The following is a 15,499-nucleotide window of genomic DNA, read 5'->3' as shown; positions in this document are numbered from 1 at the left end:
GTTTTAATATGTGTCTCAGCAGGCAAAGTTTCTGGAAAGCAGAGTCGCATAAGTAAGAAATGTGGGATTGCCCGTTTAGGTCATTGGTCAATGTAACGCCTAGATATTTGTATTAGCTGTCTTCGTAAGTACCAGAGAAGGAAGGCTGTAGGCAAACCATAGCTTATTATTTTTTTCATTTTTTTCATGATAATTGTTTTGCTTACGTTAAGTTCCGTATTCGAAGAAGCGCATTGAGACCCTTTTGAAGGCTGGAATTTAATGTGATTTCATCTTGAGGGCAGGTAACTTTGGTAAAGTGCAAACAGTCGTCAGTAAACAGTTTCATTTTTACAGGCGAAGTAACAGTGTGAATGGTGCCATTATTATGTCAAATAACAACGGTCTTAAAACGCTACCCTGAAGAACATCAGAAGTTACGGGAAGTCACTAGAAGATTCAGTAATAACAACGAATCGCCTGCGGTTTAATAAAGTATGCAGTAGTGGAACTTATAGTATACGTAGGTAAATTAAGCTGTTCAAGTTTCTTTTTATTTCCTTTGAATGTGTAAAGACACTAAATCCTTCTTTAGTATAAAACATATGGCCCTAATTTGTCCACCTTTGTCCAGTATACCAGCGGGATCACGAATAACAGTAGCTAATTGCGTTACAGCAGAAAGGCCGTCTCGAAAAGCATGCTGCAGGGTAACAAAATGTATCTCTCCATGAAACTTGTTATTTTCATTCGCTATTGCGTGCTCTAAATGTTTTAAATAAGGAGGTAAGAGATACGGCACGATAAATTGCTATTAGTGAGGAATCCCCCACTTTAGCACTGCGGTAGTACGGGAAGTAAGCCAGTCTCTAGAAAGCAGAACTGAAGACAAAGACGCGAAATATTATAACGATGAAGTGGGATAACATTTCAGCCTATCTATGAGAAACGTATTGCGTAGGTTGCCTGGCCCAGGAGTCGATTTCGTTTTTATATTTAAGAGCTAAGGAAGAAGGCCAGGCAATCAAACTATATCACATTGATCATTGGGTGTAATGCGACCAGACAGAGAGAGATCTAACGAGCTCAAACACACACTGTCAAAGTATATATTGAACCATTACCCAATACTGCGTTTTTAATTGATAAATTTCCGTCATGCAGCATCTGGTTGACTGATTTGCGTTTGCTGCTAAGAAAGCTACAAAACTTGTTAGCGGCACTCCGAATGAGGTTGGGCAGTGGATACTGAAAGTTGTGTAGCTTGGCATTACGTACTTCTATGTTTATTATTTTTTTCTCAAACATCGCAACTGTGACACGAAAAATACCTTGTCTTACGCGCGTGGCTTCCCTTTTGCTGTGCATTTTCACATTATCCAGCGGGTAGGTTTACACGTTTGCTTATTTTTTCTAGGGACGGCTTTATTGATGTAGTAAATACAAATATTTTAATCTCGTTTCAAAGCAAAAGTGTGTCATGCCTTTGAAGCTGCTAAGGATCAAGTCCAAATAATCAAGCACGCTTTCACCCCTGGGGCGTGAGAAATTGTTGAAAGTAACAAAGTGGCAGTGATTGATTCGGCATCGCTCAACAGTGGAAGAAAAGGGCACTGGCTCATGATGAGGAATCCCATTTCAACTTAGAGAAATGCTCGAGGGACTGCTTTATAAAAACATCATCAAGCATTGTGGTCGATTGAGCACAAACTCGTGTGGGCTGTGTCACGACTTGCTGTAAGTTGCGCTTCAAGATAATGTCACGCAGGGAGCTAACATGTGGGTTCAATCCGGAAGTGAAGGAGCCACACACCCAATCAAAATAGCAGGCACTCATGAATGCCTACCATTACTTGAAGTATCGCTAAATCCACCTAGACTTCGGATCGGAAAACTCAACACATGTGAGAAACTTCTGTATCTTCACTGCTCCTATTATATAAAAAGTTGCGTTGCGGAGTCGAACAAAGCTTAAATCTTGCGTCTTCTTATTGAAAAAGTGTTAGGAGCACAGCAGGATAGTTATGAGGATAGCTGCAGTCGGGTTGCTATTCTTTCCACTCTCCGATCTTCCAAAAACTTTGAATCCAAATAAAGTCATAAAGTTCATTAGTCATTTAAGACGGTGGATGATGTTGCTAGTAGAAGAATTCCACAAAAAGGTTAAAGAACACGAAGAAAAAGTGTCGATCCCGTTCATCGGTTTCTCCGTACACCATAGTGAAAAAATTAGGAAGTGGCTTGTTGAGTCTCACAAGATGTGGCTTCCTCAAAACCATGCTTGTTAGGGTAAAAAAAGTTGTAGATATTCGAGAACATGCGATTCGCAAATGCAACATTCACTGTTATAGGTCACCTTAAACTAAGGTATAAGGTGGTATCGCTGCATCGGGAAAATAACATTTTTTGTTGATACAGAGATAACCTTGCATTGCGCAGAATGGCAACGATTGCCGAAACATACATGACTAAATAAAGTTTGTGATCTGGTTGGTGCAGTGTTACCACAGCAGAAATTATACCGCCAGAGCCTGCTAAGGATGCCGATCGTATACACTTTGTTTAAAGAAATGGTATGTAATAATGATGTATCTCTTGTTGCGGTCAATGTGATCTAAAGGGCATCCAGTTATTCTCGACGCAACGTTAGGCTAGACTTGTTTGCTTCACGAGAACAGAGTTAGCGGGGCCAGTTTCAAGTATCACCCGCTTCAAGCACCGCCCATCAGTACAGGTTGCCGTGAAGCATGCGAACCTTGCTTTGGAGCATTGCTCAGACAGGCAGCATTCGAAGACGGCCTGTAAAAACCAGAAAGCAGCCTGGAGTATGTAAGGAGGAAGAGGATGAAAAGGAAGGAAGGAAAGGTAGGGAGGTCAACCCGACACGTGTCTGGTTTCTACCCTGCACAGGCGAAGGGGTTTAAGGGAAAAAAATAAAGGAGAGGGAGGGAAGAAGACACTATCGGTGTGAGTACGTGCGGATGTCCATAACTTGAGGCCTATAATCGGTCACTGAGGCCAGTTGCTTTCATGAAATGTAGCCGTGCACGCGTCGCTGTGTAAGCCTCCGACGCATGGGGCCATGGTCCGAGAATCTTAATTTATGAAAACGGTCTGTTATCTAATCGGTTTAACACCCACTCAAGAACTCGTTGTCACAGAGATCACAAAAACACAAGACGTGCTCAATCGTCTCTGCAATGTGGAGTATGTAAGAGTTAAAGTAAAACTCACTGATCTGGTCCTTTAAACAGAATGTAAGCAACATTGAGGTGAGGCGGAGACGAAGACGTGAATGACTTCATGGGCTCTGAGATTAATGCGGTAGCAGAGGCTACATTCCGAAAATGCACGAATTCCAAGAATGCTTAATTTAATAAGGAAGGTTAATTCACGTGGCGCATCTCAGGAAGGCCACTGTAAACTGACGCCGTGAATATTGTTCGAGACGGCGTAGCTAAAATTTTATGAGTATTTAACTTTTGTTCTACTGGATGTTTCAGAAGCTGCTGTGATTTCAGTAGCTTCCACAGCTCTTTTTAGAACTCGCGAAAGATTCCCTCACATAAGCAGTACAACCACTGCCTCATTACGATCTTCTTCGTGAAGTCATATCAACATCGCAAGGAACAATGAAGGAGCAATTTCTTTATTCAGGCTCATTTAGCTGGAAAGATCTCGGATAAAAAAATTGCAGTCACACCAAAGGTCACTCGCACGTACTCCTTTCCAGTCATCGCGCAGCATATTTATCTGCGACGGCGGAAGCCCTGGTGACCTGCAGCCAATCCACCGTAGCCAGCTGGCCCATATCCACCTGGAGCATAACCAAGCGCACCGTACCCTTGCGGGGCATGACCCCCGTAGGCGCGGCCACTGAAAGCCGGCCCATTTGGTGGGTAGGCGTTGCGCCCGTAGCCGCCGTACCCGAAGGCTCCAGCTGCGCTACTGGAGGGGCCATATCCGTCACCACCGAATCCGGCGTAAGCGTTGTAACCGGGCGCTCCTGCGCCCCCACCATATGTGTTCTGAGCACCACCAGGAACCGGTGGGACAACTGGCGATGCGTTGAACACGACGTCGGCGCTGGCTCCCGGTGCCGTGCCCGGCTCGTTGGTGTCCACTGTGGCGCGGAAGCCGTTGGCGTCGGCGATGTAGTTGACGCGCCGGAAGAGGCCGTTCACATCGCGGTATCCATACGAGCCAGTCTTCACGTTGTTGGCGTCGCCCTGCTCGCTACGGAACTGCCGGTTGCCGAACTCGTCCGCCGTGTCGTAGCCAAAACTGTACGGCTGAGGTGGCTGGGAAGTAAAGGGTGCTATCTTACTAACACAGTATTTTTGGGAGTCACATCCCGTATGTAAGGAATAATTCCAACTGAAACTTTGCTGCTACGTGGAGTGAGCTTTGGCTACCTCCAAAAGAAAGCTTAGTCACTGTTCTCTGCGAAACTCGTTTTTGCTTGCGAATCTTAGCTCTTAGTATGGGGCAATGGTAATAAAACAGATGTAGAAAAATTGGCAGTACTGCAACGGCGAGCTGTTCGGTTACTGAACTTCTCAAAACTATACATATGATCTTCTGCATCAATGATGCGCTACAACATTCATAATATTAGAGACTCTTACAAAACAAAGATCTGCATACGGCTATTGAAAGAGGACTCCAGCAACACCGAACTATTTTCAAATCGTTACCTGAGTAGAGACGCAGGACAGAGCCTACGTCGCACTTCAATAGTAATAAAGAACCCAAGGACAAAATATGGCACGCAAGCGATTGAATCGGAAACTATGTGTTTATGTAATATGTACCCTAACATTGTTGACGAAGCTATAAATTGCAGAACAATTCACAAATTTAAACATGCAATACAAGACATGCTATTTTCTGATCACAGCGTGTTTAACGGATGTCAGTGGAGTTTTAAGTTGTTTGAGGTCAATAGTGACGTTATAAATGTTATACTCAGAATGTATATCTTTTGTTATTAACAGAACGTTCTTATTTCTTGCAGTGCTATATTTATTTATTTAGTTACTTGATCTTTTGCAAATAGTTTATACTTTTTAATGTGGTTAAAACTTTGCTGTAAATAGTTGTGATGTTTTCTGTCTTAGTTGTATTTTGCTTTATTACTAAACTGCTACTTCTGCCGCTCCAAAATAGTACACACATTCAGACTAGTACACACAGACAGTATAGTACACACTCTCTATGGCAGCTGATGTTAATGTGTCCAGAAAAAGGGGCACCTTTCGACTGTGTTAACGCCGCGTGTTTACGACAAGAGTATAGGTTTTTGTGCAAGGAGATAATTTTTAAAGAAAAATTATAGTGTCCTGTGCAATCCAATAAACGACAGCCTAAATTCTGCTTTCTTCCTCTTTTGCGAAAGTGTATTATGCGGTTTCAAAAGTGTATGCGCCTAAAAGGTGCCACAAGACCAATTAATGCTACGCAATACAATTTTAGGTGCCATTTAATGACACTGCATAGCCTTTTGGTGTAGCGCTATCAATATTTAAAGAAACGGCGCCTTCAATTGTTTTGCCAAGTCACATGCCACGCAGCGTCCCGCGGCCTTCGCTTCTATACTAACTAAAACTTCAAAATTGAAGGCTGCCGAATTTGCGGTTGTCGCACTCGCATTTTGCGATATGTAGTGCACGAAAACAAGGCTTAAGTGGAAACCGCCACCACAATTAGTTGAATACTTAAAGTTTACCATAAGTCAGTTCCGCTCACTGCAATGCTTGGAAACAGCTACGCGTGAACTCTTACTGAAACCGTCACCTACAAAGGAGGAAGCGCCGTATCCCTGGTAAGGTGCGCCGGCCGTAGCAGCGTTGTAGCCGCCGTAGCCTCCGTATCCACCATCTCCACCGTAGCCACCATAGCCGGAGCCCTGGTATCCAGCCGAGTGGTGCTGGAGTGCCCACGCCTTGGCCACGAAGCAAATGAGAAGGAGTTTTACCCGCTAAAAAAAAAAAGAAAGTGCATATAGCATCATTTCCCGTGAGCTACATAAGAAAACTATACCCAAAGAATGTCGCAGCTGTGTCGTTACTTAGTAGACAACTACTGGGAAATATTGTGATATCCGTTGAAAGGCGGAAGAACAAATGCGGGAACGAAGCAAGGAATTCAGTTTACCGGCACATAATCTTCCAAAGAGTGCGATTGAGATATTGATGCGATACTTAGGCGAATGCGATAACCAACACAGAAAGTTGCTGTAAATTTCCAACATCATGCCAACAAACGGTTCCGCATATAAGAAAACATTAGGTCGATATCACGCACTCTAGGCGTCAGTTTCAGCGAAGATTTCGTTGGTGTTTGCAGCGAAAGACGTTCTTTTTTCTTAAGTATAGGCAATATGGAAGCACAGCACACCACGAAGTTGGGCACATTTTCACTGGGAAGGGCGTCGCTCAACCTACGCGTGGGGTGCTCCGACGCCGCAGATACGGCAAGCCAAAACCAAAAGTGTATCGCACACACTAGACACCGAACCGAACTCGGTCGGCGCGAAGTGTTCTTCGTGTTAGTTGCTTACACTTCTAAACGACGCAGTCCACTTCCGCTGCTGTCTGATGACTGCGCATGCAAATGACCGTTCACTACGTATGACGCTCCTCGGTTTCGCCTTTCGGGAAGAACTGTTCAGCGCACTCGTCGGTGCACACGGGCCCACGATGTTAACGCACTGCGCGCACACCACGCTACAACAAACACAATGCCGCGACAGTGGATAATCGGTAGTATGTAGCCTGTTTCTTCGTCGTGGGCAGCGTGGTAGCCGACTTGTCTCTACTCGGCAAGACAGCCAGCGCACGACGGTTCGGGAACTGGCTTTGCAAGAATGCAAAGAAAGCTCCACTTAAAAAAAAGAAAACATTAACTTTAGCTTGTGGTAGTTCTGGAAATCCTCCTCGCTGTTGTCAAACAGCCAAGCCTTGAAAAATCCTGGCCCGCATCGTGGCCAATCAAGCTTGTTTCGAAGCTTGGGAAATAATTTAGATAGAAAATAGATATACCAATAAACCAATGATGAAAAATACATCGCGGACGCTTTTAAAAAAGGCGCTAGGGCATTGGGGGACGTTAATGTGCTATTCGAAAATCACGAGATGGGCTATCCGCGCTGAAAATGCGATCTGCTTACCTTGGATAACATCTTTAACTTTTCTCTGTGCTTAACGTCGTACCCTCTGGAACGTCCGCTGCTTTGCTGTAGTGTAAACAAAGAATGCGAGGCCGGGCTTCTGCACTGGTGCCTTGCTTCCAGCGCCGAGCTTTTATATTGTGAGCGGGACCACTAACGCTCGAATGTCGCAAGGGCACGTGTCAAGTGGGCTGTCGTTACAGTTCCCCACATCGCTGAAATTTAAATTTCGCACGTCGTACCGGGTGCTTGCCCCATCCGACGGGCTGCTTACGGAATGTGCTCGGCGCTCTGCGACATTTCTTGAGGGCAGGCAGTGTCAACGAGCATGAAGGTCGCGCTTTTCTTCCTGCCGCCGCAAGAATGTCAAAGCTCGTGACGCGTCTCTTGCGTGACCTTTGCTCCCTGTAGCTGTTGAAGCATACACTGTTCAGTAGCGGTGGCTGGTCAGTTGGCTTTTGCGTCCCTACTTTGAGTTACCGGAAAGCTTTACCTCGGCAACAACTCAGATTTTCCTCGGAAACATTTTTGGACACATTTATCGCAGAATCGAATGCCCTCATCAAATGACCGCTCGTCATCATCATCATCATCATCATCAGCCTAGTTACGCCCACTGCAGGGCAAAGGTCTCTCGCATACTTCTCCAACTACCCCGGTCATGTACTAATTGTGGCCATGTTGTCCCTGAAAACGTCTTAATGTCATCCGCCCACCTAACTTTCTGCCGCCCCCTGCTACGCTTCCTTTCCCTTGGAATCTAGTCCGTAACCCTTAGTGACCATCGGTTATCTTCCCCCCTCATTACATGTCCGGCCCATGCCCATTTCTTTTTCTTGATTTCAACTAAGATGTCGTTTACCCGCGTTTGTTGCCTCACCCAATCTGCTCGTTTCTTATCCCTTAACGTTACACCCATCATTCTTCTTTCCATAGCTCGTTGCGTCGTCCTCAATTTCAGCAGAACCCTTTACGTAAGCCTCCAGGTTTCTGCCCTATATGTAAGTACTGGTAACACGCAGCTATTATACACTTTCCTTTCCTGCTGTTCATGATTTGAGAAGGCCTGCCAAACGCACCCCAGCCCATTCTTATTCTTCTGGTTATTTCAGTCTCATGATCCGAATCCGTTGTCACTACCTGCCCTAAGTAGATGTATTCCCTTACCACTTCCAGTGCTTCGCTACCTATTGTAAACTGCTGTTCTCTTCCGAGACTGTTAAACAATACTTTAGGTTTCTGCAGATTAATTTTCAGACCCACCCTTCTGCTTTGCCTCTCCAGGTCAGTGAGCATGCATTGCAATTGGTCTCCTGAGTTATTAAGCAAGGCAATATCATCAGCGAATCGCAAGTTGCTAAGGTATTCTCCGTCAACTTCTATCCCCAATTCTTCCCACTCCAGGCCTCTGAATACCTCCTGTAAACATGCTGTGAACAGCATTGGAGAGATCGTGTCTCCATGTCTGACGCCTTTCTTTGTAGGGATTTTGTTGCTGTCATTGTGGAGGACTACGGTTGCTGTGGAGCCGCTATAGATATCTTCCAGTATTTTTACATATGGCTCTTCTACACCCTGATTCTGAATGCCTCCATGACTGCTGAGGTTTCGACTGAATCACACGCTTTCTCGTAATCGATGAAAGCTATATATAAGGGTTGGTTACATTCTGCACATTTCTCTATCACTTGATTCATAGTGTGTATATGGTCTATTGTTGAGTAGCCTTTACGGAATCCTGCGTGGTCCTTTGGTTGACAGAAGTCTAAGGTGTTCCTGATTCTATTTGCGATTACCTTAGTAAATACTTTGTAGGCAACGGACAGTAAGCTGATCGGTCTATAATTTTTCAAGTCTTTGGCGTCCCCTCTCCTATGGATAAGGATTATGTTATCGTTCTTCCAGGATTCCGGTACGCTCGAGGTTATGAGGCATTGCGTATACAGGGTGGCTAGTTTCTCTAGAATAATCTGACCACAATCCTTCAACAAATCTGCTGTTACCTGATCCTCCCCAGCTGCCTTCCCCCTTTGCATAGCTCCTAAGGCTTTGTTTAATTCTTCTGGCGTTACCTGTGAGATTTCGAATTCCTCTAGGCTATTCTCTCTTCCACTATCGCCGTGGGTGCCACTGGTACTGTAAATATCTCTATAGAACTCCTCAGCCACTTGAACTATCTCATCCATATTAGTAACGATATTGCCGGCTTTGTCTCTTAAGGGGACAGGGTAGGTCCTATTCGAGCCATGCATTTTAGGCTATGTTCGTGACCCTTTTTCTCGTGATCTGCTGGGGTTAGAACATTAATCCTGGTGGCATTGTAATAAGCAATGCTAGGTAGTGTTACTGAACTAGGATTATTTCTTTTTAGAGATTAGATTTTTTGTTTTCATTTTTTTAAAGGACCCACCTAATTTTAGAGCCAAAAACTGCAGTAAATAGCCTGTAAACAAAAATCCCCTACAAGAATATTTAAAATCCTGGTTCAGTAGACTTTCTGTAATGTTTGCTCAATATCTGGGAAATGTTATCGCCCTAGCGCTTGTAGTTTCTGAAAAAAAGGGTCAAATGCAGCAAAATTTGGTGTTCTGAGATAATTGGCTTTGAAGTGGAAGAAAAAGCTTTATTGCAATGTAGGACTATAGAAACAAATTCTGGCGCATTTTTTCAATAGCCACCAGCCTGGTAGTCCCCTCCATCGTCAACACTTCTTTTCTGTGCTAGCTGCCTTGTTTTCCGGGCCTCCTTAGTTACCAGTCGTGTAGCCCTCTCTGCAAAGTATAGTCGCCGCCGGTCAACTTCGCGCAACCACTAGACTGTGAACCGTCCTGGAGAAACTCCGAATGACCTCAAAATGTCGCCTCGAGCAATGCTACGGTCATTAAAATTTAGCACAGCATCCATTGTCACTATTTTCAGCGTCTTGAGGCCAAGAAAGACATTCTTCGGAGCCCGCTCCCATACAACCTTGTTGAACGCCTCATTCGCGTTCTGAGTTTTTCCATGGAGACATTTCTGGAGAAGCTCAGGCTTTCAGAGCTGCTGAAACACCGGCGTTCTGCTTCGAGCGTTCCACCGAGCGCGAAAGCTTCGATGCAGACGCTCACGTGGTGGCCGCAGCGCCCACTCCTGGATTGTGTTGCGGAGAATTGGCGTCATTGGAGGTCGACTTATGCCGGTTTCCGTGGAAGAGAGGTTTTTGAAAGTACTTCTTTGGCTTCGTCATTGCATTAACGCTAAATAACCAGCACCAAAGTTTAAATAAATTCGATTATCCGCGAAAACACGCAAAAGCACGAGCAAAACACCCCCATAGAATAAAGAAACGCCCCGCGTTGCGAGTAATCCAGCTGCGTCTTAGGATTCGTTTGGCTAAGTGAAATATGCTAGCTAGGTTTTCACTGTTGGTAGATGAGTGACAGCCATTCCGCTAAACGTGACAAAAAATAGGTGGTGAAAAAAAATTTTTTTTTTTCAGTTTAGGAGAGGCAAGGATCCCGAGCATGTGTCAAAGGGGGCGTGGCTGGATGCTGCCTAGGTTTCGAAAAATGTTGATTTTGAGGTAAATATTTCGCGTACGGGCAAATGAAACACTGGGCCATGTTAAGGAGAGAATAGAGATTTTAAATTACACAAAAACAAAAAATCGATTTTTTTCGGAAAATTTGCCTACCCTGTTCCCTTAAAGCACACATCTGATTCTTGGCTATTCCTAGTTTCTTCTTCACTGTTTTTAGGCTTCCTCCGTTCCTGAGAGCGTGTTCAATTCCATGCATATTATAGTTCCTGATGTCCGCTGTCTTACGCTTGTTGAATAACTTAGAAAGTTCTGCCAGTTCTGTTTTAGCTGTAGGGTTAGAGGCTTTCATACATTGGTGTTTCTTGATCAGATCTTTCGTCTTCTCCGATAGCTTACTGGTTTCCTGTCTAATGGCGTTACCACCGACTTCTATTGCGAACTCCTTAATGATGCCCATGAGATTGTCGTTCATTGCTTGAACACTAAAGTCCTCTTCCTGAGTTAAAGCCGAATACCTGTTCTGTAGCTTGATCCGGAATTCCTCTAGTTTCCCTCTTACCGCTAACTCATTGATTGGCTGCTTGTGTACCAGTTTCTTCCGTTCCCTCCTCAAGTCTAGGCTAATTCGAGTTCTTACCATCCTATGGTCATTGCAGCGTACCTTGCCGAGCACGTCTACATCTTTTATGATGCCAGGGTTCGCGCAGAGTATGAAGTCGATTTCACTTCTAGTCTCACCATTCGGCGTCCTCCACGTCCACTTTTGACTAACCCGCTTGCGGAAAAAGGTATTCATTATCCGCATATTATTCTGTTCTGCAAACTCTACTAATAATTCTCCTCTGCTATTCCTAGAGCCTATGCCATATTCCCCCACTGACTTGTCTCCAGCCTGCTTCTTGCCTACCGTGGCATTGAAGTCGCCCATCAGTACAGTGTATTTTGTTTTGACTTTACCCATCGCCGATTCCACGTCTTCATACAAGCTTTCGACTTCCTGGTCATCATCACTGCATGTAGGGGCGTAGACTTGTACCACCTTCAATTTGTACCTCTTATTAAGTTTCACAACAAGACCTGCCACCCTCTTGTTAATGCTATAGAATTCCTGTATGTTACCAGCTATTTCCTTATTAATCAGGAATCCGACTCCTAGTTCTCGTCTCTCCGCTAAGCCCCGGTAACACTGTACATGCCCGCTTTTTAGCACATTATATGCTTCTTTTGTCCTCCTAACCTCACTGAGCCCTATTATATCCCATTTACTACCCTCTGATTCCTCCAATAACACTGCTAGACTCGCCTCACTAGATAGCGTTCTAACGTTAAACGTTGCCAGGTTCAGATTCCAATGGCGGCCTGTCCGGAGCCAGGTATTCTTAGCACCCTCTGCAGCGTCACAGACCTGACCGCCGCCGTGGTCAGTTGCTTCGCGGCTGCTGGGGACTGAGGGCCGGGGTTTGATTGTTGTATTCATATAGGAGGTTGTGGCCAAGTACTGCACCAGGGTGGCCAATTCTGCTCTGGTGAGAGAGTGCGTTACCGGTTCTGGTCACCGGGATCAGGCCGCACTCCAGGCCTGTTTGTGACCGCTAATGACCGCTAATTCAATTCAAATCAAACTTGTTAATGTGGAAAAGAAAACTAAATTCTACTGACTGTATAAGGCCTCAATGTTTTGACAATGTTCGCAAAAATGCATCAACCTGACTGAAAATGAATCTCAAGGTTTACTAATCTCTACCTCAGTTCTAAAAACAGATATGCGAATTGTATCTGCTTAAACGCATAAATGCAACAAATATGACATACGATTTCAGAGCTGACCAGAAATTAACAAGATGTTCATGGCAGTTTTGTAAACGGTCGGCTAACACATCAGTAATATATAGGGGTGTGCGAATATTGAAATTTTCGAATACGAATCGAATACGAATAAGGCGAAAAACTGTCTTCGAATATCGAATCGAATTTCGAATATATATGTAGAATTAAAAAATTCCCAAATGAGGTAACAAGGTAATAATGAGGTAGCTTTATTACCCTTTTAAAGATAATATTGCATTTTACGAGGCTGCTTGAGGTTAAAGAGGCACTCATTCTAGGTAATGCACTCAGGTAATGTAAGGTAATGCTCTGTCAGGTAAACGCTTGTTACAGATTATCGCGAAGAAAAATTGACTGCTCAACATGCTCAGAAAGTAAAGGCTCTCTATGCGCTGTGACAACATTTGTCCAGGTAACATTTTCTAGGTGCATATTTTATTGCGCATACTTACAAAGCCCGAAAGTACATCATATAATGTTATGAAAGAGCCCTGGAATAAAGCTTGGTAAAAAAATCGAGACTGATCATGTCTCACGGGCCTGATGCAGATAGACTGGAACAGAGCGTACACAATCATAGTAAGGTTCGTTACAGCACTTAAGATCACAGTGCTGTAACGCTGTGTCGTCGTTTTGTACCTTCTTTTGTCTTGGTTTTGTGTTGCGCTGTAACGAACCTTACTATGAATCCCAAAAGACTGGCCCAACTTGCCATCTTGATGCAGAGCATACAGATAATGAGCGGATCATGTGAAGCTCTCAGTGAATAAACATGTTCTTAGGAGAATGTGCAGCAAGCGTATAATTCGTTAATTGCTAAATTATTCACAGTCTGTCCGAATATTCGCCTTTTCGACCATTATTCGGCCGTCCTCGAATATTCGGGAATTTACGTATATGCATTTTTCGAATCGAATACGCTTCTAATAAGGAAAATATTCGATTCGTATTCGAAATTTCGAATATTCGCACACCCCTAGTAATATATTACACGGTACCGTATATTACGTAACTTTTGTCTGCCTCATTTTTCTCAATGGTTTAAGTTTGCACAATTGTGATATCCTCCTTTTTTTGCTTTCCCTGTTTTAAACTTCGTTGTGAATTTGATACTTCGGTTTCCTAAAAATTTCCGATCCTTAAACTTTATTTTAAACCATTTCGATGGCCTCGTTGTGATCTGCCATTTTCTAGCCTTTCTTTTTTTTTACTCCAACAAACTTAATATAATTCGCTGCATTGGATGCCAACCGTAACGATTCTGCCGGTTCCCATATATTTAGGTGATAGATACACAGGTAAAATTTCCGCTTACAGGAGACAGTGCATCGCCCCACGCATTCTTTTGGCTTTCCTTGCGAACGTTGCAAAGCAGGTAATGCGCTAAATTAGGACGAAAGCAGTTGCTTAAACACTTGATGACATTTGCCAGTTTACAAGGAGCCTGCTGTAAATGACGCGGAAAGGTAAGCGGTGGTTGATTTGGGGAATATTAGAGAACAGTCCAGACCTGCCCGTCCATCGCAGCAGTGTCGCCTTTAGACTAACACCTGAACGACTACATTTAGGGGTTGGCATAACGGGAAGGAGAAGCAGGTGCAATATAGAGTGCATGGAGTAATGAAAGGAGTGCAGACAAAAGGAAGACAAGACGGTTAAGAAAACTTATCTGTCTAGAACGTCTTGAACGTTTTGCCGAATGGCCGCACTGTGGGGAAAAATAAATTGTGTTTATCTATGCAACATGAGCTTCACTTTAGGAAGGTTCCGGGCAGGTATACAGGTTTGGGTGCTGCAGAACGTCTATAGGCTTCTCAAACCAAATTCTAAAGAGCGCCCTTTTTTCACTTGTGGAATATTACTTTACCAGGTGCTTGGCGTTCCTACCGGCGAGGTTTAGAACAATGTCTCCAAGCAGCTATTAATGCTTTTCACGTGCAGTACACCGAGACTACAATAAAGTACTCCTTAACGAGCGCCTTAGAAGGAAGCTTGACCTCAGACTCTCCTATCTTCAATAAAAAGGTGATGATGATCGACCTCTTAAGTCCAACACTTTGTCTACCCTCGTCTACGCAAAAAGCTTGCGAGCGCTCTTTTAGTGCGAGCATTTCTGCGTTTTAACATTTTTAGTAAGGTCAACGGAGCTGCCGCAAAGGTAGAGCTTTCCTACTAATAATCAACGCAGGTTTTATAGCGCGAAGGAATCAGTGCTGTTTTGCCCGCTGCTGTTGTTAGTTTTCCTATTTTTATTGTGCAGTGCAAAAATAACAATAATATTTGAAGAACTGGTTTCGGAAGGTTACGGAGCGCAGACCCGCTCAAAAAGAAGTCAGAGCGAAAAAGGCAAAGGTAGGAACTACAAAGAAAGGCATAAGGAGGAAACGGGGTGGGAAGAAAGTTGCACTGGATACCATAACAGTGCACTAGTTCATAAAACAGTAACTGGCCGCTATCTGTTGAGAAGATTGTAAAGATAACCCAAACATTGAAAGCGATGGCAAGACAGTTTTCTTGAAAAAACACTAAAGACGAAGGCGAAGTCAAAGTTACACATGCGACAGGACTGGCGCTTTGACTTCGTCTTCGCCTTTAGCGCTGTATTATGAAAATTGGGAAGATGAACGCACTCGCCCAAACCAAGACATCGATGGAAAGGTTTAGCGCTAAGCTGAAGACGTCTAAGAATTAATAAGAAGGTGAACTTTATTTCCCTCCTTCTTTAATGGAAGGGCCCAGGTGGTGGGGAGAGAGGGAGCTCCATGTTCTCCTGTCCCAGCCAAACGCTGGCTTTATGAGGCATTTCAAGGTGTCGCACCTCGATGGCCCATGACATGGCGAAAGAAAGCCGTCCGTCTTGTTCACTACCGAAAGAAAGGATTGCAGTAATTTAGCTTGACGTTAACTACAGTGTTCTGTGCACACAACTACTCAAAAGTCGTGCCTAAGATGTGGGGTGCCCCGCACATTAGCGTTCCTGCTGAGAACGCTAATGTGCGGGG

General features: G+C 44.2%; 1 protein-coding gene across 1 annotated transcript; it reads right to left on the bottom strand.

Annotated features, from left to right (window-relative positions):
• Nucleotides 1-3,651: 3,651 nt before the first annotated feature.
• On the bottom strand, nt 3,652-7,592 carry LOC135907961 (uncharacterized). The gene is made up of 3 exons (XM_065439775.2): nt 7,151-7,592; nt 5,780-5,959; nt 3,652-4,280 (listed from the first exon to the last, which is right to left on the bottom strand). Exons 1-3 carry the CDS (start codon nt 7,160-7,162, stop codon nt 3,729-3,731), a joined length of 744 nt encoding a protein of 247 aa, XP_065295847.1. The 5' UTR covers nt 7,163-7,592; the 3' UTR covers nt 3,652-3,728.
• Between the last annotated feature and the right edge of the window lie 7,907 nt (nt 7,593-15,499).

Source organism: Dermacentor albipictus, chromosome 1, assembly GCF_038994185.2.
Source record: "Dermacentor albipictus isolate Rhodes 1998 colony chromosome 1, USDA_Dalb.pri_finalv2, whole genome shotgun sequence".
NCBI lineage: Eukaryota > Metazoa > Arthropoda > Arachnida > Ixodida > Ixodidae > Dermacentor > Dermacentor albipictus.
This window is presented reverse-complemented; position numbering and strand designations above follow the sequence as displayed.